The sequence below is a fragment of the Nannospalax galili genome, unplaced genomic scaffold (genome assembly GCF_000622305.1).
Source record: "Nannospalax galili isolate Female #2095 unplaced genomic scaffold, S.galili_v1.0 scaffold365, whole genome shotgun sequence".
Classification (NCBI taxonomy): Eukaryota; Metazoa; Chordata; class Mammalia; order Rodentia; family Spalacidae; genus Nannospalax; species Nannospalax galili.
In genome coordinates, this window is record NW_008353234.1 from 1,219,302 (window position 1) to 1,224,529 (window position 5,228).

Below are 5,228 nucleotides of genomic sequence, written 5' to 3' on the forward strand. Positions count from 1 at the left end.
TTACAGGGGTATACCACCACCACCCTTCAGGTCAAAGTACATTTTCTTTAAAAAAGGAAAGAAAAAAACACAAAATCAATTAACAGGGCAAGGACAGAGCAATGAGTTAGAAATTGTTGCACAGAAACACAATGGTTTCAAAACAGCATATTTTATTTGACAACAGACAACGAACCCTCCCATTTGACTCATTGTGATATGTGGGTCGCTTTAAATTACTTTTTGGTGGTCATTCAAAGTTTTCCAATATTCAAAACACTCATGACTCAATATGAGTTTCTGCAGTTTACATCAGTTCACAAATATAAGTATTTTCCTTTTGTTTTGGGATTTTTAGTATACATTCCCTTGTAGTAGGTGGGTAGAGACAAAGTCGTCTTTCAAAACAGCATTTTTCACTGCAACTTCATTTATGTATGAGGGAAGATGATGGTAGAATGGTTTTATTCTTGTTTAATCAATTGGATTGATGGTGGTATCAGTGCAAAAAAGGCTTTCAGTTATTTCTCCTTTCCACTGTCCAATAATGCCTCCCTCATGTATACCTGTAGAAAAGGGTATTACAAAGACTTGTTGATTCTGCATATTAAAAGCCAAACATTAATATTTCAGCTGCATTAGAAGCCTAAGTAAAAGTGCACAAAATGGGGTAAGGAGTAAGATGGCTTAGCAGGTAAAGGTACTTGCCACTAAACCTGGCAACCTGAGTTCAATCCCTGGAACCTATGTGGTGAAAGAGAACAGAGGTCTGCAAGTTGTCCTCTGACCTACACATGCTCACTGAGACACATGTTATCTCTCTCTCTCTCTCTCTCTCAAAATAGAAATGTGAGAAAACTCTAAAATGTGAAAAATGTAAATGTGCAGCAGTGAAAGCAAAAATTCCCACCTAAATCTCTAGCCTTGCTTCTTTTCTTCCCATAACTATACTTAGTCATTTTCCTATTTCCTTCTTCACCTATAGATGCCATCACTGGTCTGCCATGCAAACTATAGTTTAAATGCCTTAAAGACAACAAGAAGAGTAAAACCCTCTTTCTTTGTGTAAAGTGTGACTTCAGCTTTAAAAAGTTTATGATAGAGAGAAGTCGCACTGATTTAATTAAGAAATTCCATTTCTACTTAATGCCAGGCTTAGCTGATAAGTATTTGGACAAAATATTTATTTCTCATAAATACATAACATTTCAGTACTTCTGAACAGTTATCAGTTATTGGAATTGCATTAAACTAAAAAGAAATATCAATTTAGAACAGGGGATAATAATGATCTTGAGACCAAAATCCATACACGAGGAAGCTGTGCTTAGTCACTTCTTCCTCTCATTTCATCCTCTATTTCTAAAAATTGAAAAAGTCAAAGCTCGTACAAGCTTATGTTTAGGGAGCATTTCATTTATTTTCTTCTTCATTTCCATTTTTTATTTTTAAATTTTTTTTGAGACAGGGTCTCACTGTGTAGCACTGGCTTACCTGGAACTCACTATGTAGATCAGGCTGGTCTTGAACTCACAGATATTCAACTGCTTCTGCCTCCCATGTTTTCTATTTTTTGAAAAATTTCCTTCAATTTTTCCCCATTTTTTCAATCCTTTAAATTATTTTTTAATGTTTATTTTAATTTTATATGTATGAGTGCTATGCCTGCATGTATGTAAGTGCACATGTCATGCAATGCCCACGGAAAATAGAAAAGGGCATCAGATCCCTTGGAACTGGGGTTACAGATGGTTGCTACACCTTGTGGGTATTGTGATTAGAACCTGGGTCTTTTGTAAGAGCAGCCAGTGCTCTTAACCTCTGAGCCATCTCTCCAACCTTTGCTTTATTAGTCTTAAATTTTTAGCAAGAACAGAAAAATTTTAAGCTATTTTCATCCACTGACATATGTTCTGCTATAAGAAGATTTTAACTAGATGATAGTGGTGAGACATGATTAGTCTATGAATTAGCTCCCACCCCAATTATCCTATGCTAATGTCTTGGTCACCAGCTAGTGGAACAAATCTTTGAGAAACGATCTAATCATAAGAGCCTGACGTCACAGCATCTTTGGGAGGTGCTGGGAACAGTAATGAAGAAGTAGGGCCTGGTTGAAGGAATTAGGTCTTTGAAGGTTTTTACTTTAAAAAGGTCTATCTTACATGTTTGATGGTGCCTTTAATCCCAGTACTCAGGAAGCAGAGGCAGGCATATCTCTGTGAGTTGGAGGCCAGCCTGGTCTACATAGAATGTTCTGGGGGTACATATGGAGACCCTTTCTCAAATCTCCACCTGTCCTCTAAATAAAAATAAACAATAGCTGTGTCTTGAAATTTAGTGCTCACAGCTAACATGCCCAGCCCCTGTCTCTAGCCAGCTCACTATGTCCCCAAGATTCCTGGTCTAATTTCCTTTTCTATCCATTTCCCTCTACTGTTCTTTGAACTGCCAAGCCAGCAGCAACATCCTAGCCTATTTAAGAATGGCAACATTTGAGGCTTGGTGATGGCTATATTGGACTTTTTCTGTCTCGGCCTATATAGCTATTAGTCTGGCTTGAATGATTTCTTGACCCAGGTGACCCACTTTTTCCCCAGTGTCATGCTGCATCACTATACTGTTTGGTGGACTTCACAGAGAGGTGGCTGGATGAACACCCTTGAACATGGGCAAAATCCCTACCCAGAATGTTTTGGTAGTTCTGGCTGTGTTTCTGAGGGTCAATATATGGTATGAAGTTTCTTCATATGATGACTTCGGGTGGGTAACTTCGGTGTGTTTAACTGTCAGCTTAACAAAGCCTAGAGTCACCTAAGAAGGGAGTCTCAATTGTGGGATTGCTCAGATCAGACTGGTCTGTGGGCATGTCTGTGGGGGAATGTCTTGACTGTTAACTGGTGTAGGGGAACCCAGCCCATTATGGGCATCAGCATTCTTTGGGCAGGTGGGTTGGTCCTGGGCTGTATAAGAAAGCCAGAGAGCAGCGCTCCTCCAGCGTTTCTGCTTCCAGTTCTTGCTTGAGTTCCTTCCCTGGGTTCTGTCAGTCATGGACTATTATTCCCTAAGTTGCTTTTGGTCAGAGTGTTTTTATCATAGCAACAAAAAGGAACAGAGCAGGGTCCCAGCCAAGACTCCTGTTGCAGTTTCAGCCAAAACTTTTCCTTCTCCTCTTTCCCTGTAGCAGTTCCCACCTCTTCCCCCTCTTCTCTGACACAAGAGTACAGAAGCTTGTTAAACAGGCACTCTAATTTTGGAAGGCCCATGCCCAGGGTTATCCAGGCTGCCCCAACATTGCAAGTTGCTAACTGGCTCCTTCTCTGGGACCCATCCTATCAGACTGAGGCTGGTACCTTGGGGAGGTAAAAAGCTAGGGACCACTTCTTCCCAGAAAGTTTTTCATGGTTTTAGTTCTTTTTTTAAAAAAAGGATTTATTCTTAAGGCTGGATGTGGTGGCACACACCTTTAGTCCTCCCAGAACTCAAGAAGCAGAGGCAGGCAGATCTCTGTGAGCTGGAGGTCAGCCTGATCTACATACCAAGTTTCAGGCCAGTTAGGTTGACATGAGACCATGTATCAAAAAAAAAAAAGATTTAATTAAAGAAGAAATTATGTGTATGCTTGTGCATGTGTGTGTGTGTGTGTGTGTGTGTGTGTGTGTGTGTGCAGACATGAGTGCTAGTGCCTGCAAAGGCAGAAGAGTTGAGTCCCCTGGAGCTGGAGTTGTAGGTGGTTGAGAGCAGCCTGATGTGGGTGCTGGGAAGTGAACCTAGGTCCTCTACAAGAACATTGTTTATCGTTGAGCCATTTCTTCACCCCAGTCATCCCCTTTTCATTCTACCAAGTCAGGACATGGGGATGGTGTGAGGGTCAGTGGATTTACTCTGTGTTCTCAGAACTCAGAACTTAATGGAGGGCAGAGCTTGAGTGGTGGGACTTGATCCTAGGAGCAAGACTCGCTGGGGGATTGGATGAGGGGGGTGGGGGTCAAGGTTCTGCTCAGCTCTCCTCTGCTCCTAGTCCTCTGTTCTATATTACCTTTATGACTGAATTCTTAGGGATTCTGGGCCCTGGGTAGAGGTGAGGATGGCAGGTAAGCCTAGTGATATCTAAATATATTCATCAGACCTTGCAAATCCTACCAGATCCTCTCAGTTCTCATCTTCCCTTTCATTTGATAACCACTACCCCCAACCCAGTCTCTATAAGAGAAGACCCTCACATGCTCCCCCAGGAACCTTGGATGAGCCAGCCTGCTAAGGCCCCTATGGGACCAGACTGCTGAGCTTTGGGCTTAGATTGTTAGCATCAGAGAAAGGAGGGATGTTTATCTGGGGGTATCTGAGTGGGAAAGGAGCTACAGAAGTAGGAGCAATCCCTGAGCTGGGATCCTCCCTTGTGGTCAAGGCAGCATTGTAATCCTTGGGAACAATGAGTACTTGAATTTCATCCCTACCCTCTATGATCTTTGCCTGTCTAGGCCATCCTTGAAGTGGGGAGGGCAGTATTCTGTATCCCAAGTCCTAGGATTGTAGGCATATACCATTGTGCTCTATTTAAGTGGTGATAGGGATTGAACCAAGGCTTTCATGCATGCTAAGTAAGTACTTTACCAACTGAGATACATCTGATTAACTCTTGGATGTCTTAATGACGAGAAGAGTTTCATTTTTCTAAAAATTTCAAAGCACATCTTTCCAAAAATTCCCACCATGCCCCCGAATTGACAGTAATCCTAACCTGCCATCTTAGAGTTTCAAAAATCCAAGGGCAACATCAGACTATAAGGATGGAGCACATGACTTCAACAACAACACAAAGAGAAAGTTACCTGATGTAGCTACTTCCAAGTCTTGATCTGCTTCTGACTTCAGATTAGTGAGCATCTCCCTAGAAAATAGAGATACATTTTAATTGATTGTGGATAAGCTGACATTACCAATTCACAGAGGCACTGAAAATAATTTTCATGCACACGTTCATAAAAACTGTGGCCTGTTCATACCAGAAATAAGGAAGCTAACTAAGGATTCTCCCCCTTCTTTTTTTATTTTTATAACCCCAGATTATGCTATATCTAGGACAGAAGGACTGTGCCTGTCTTAGGTTGTCTTCTGCCAGAGCAAAGCCTTACCCGTCATCGGCACGTAGCTTCCATCAGCTACGCCCTGTCTTAGGTTGACTTTCTCTCAGAAGATCTTACCCGTCTTTGACTACCAGCCTCTGTTAGGGGAGGGAGCGCAATCTC

General features: G+C 41.7%; 1 protein-coding gene across 1 annotated transcript in view; it reads right to left on the reverse strand.

The window, feature by feature from the left end:
• Nucleotides 1-1,306: 1,306 nt before the first annotated feature.
• The window catches only part of LOC103747942 (testis-specific protein TSX-like), a 17,651-nt gene continuing 13,729 nt past the window's right edge, over nucleotides 1,307-5,228 (reverse strand). The window contains 2 exon segments of the mRNA XM_008850479.1: nucleotides 1,307-1,341; nucleotides 4,812-4,870. Coding sequence (XP_008848701.1) covers nucleotides 1,307-1,341; nucleotides 4,812-4,870 — 94 coding nt within the window.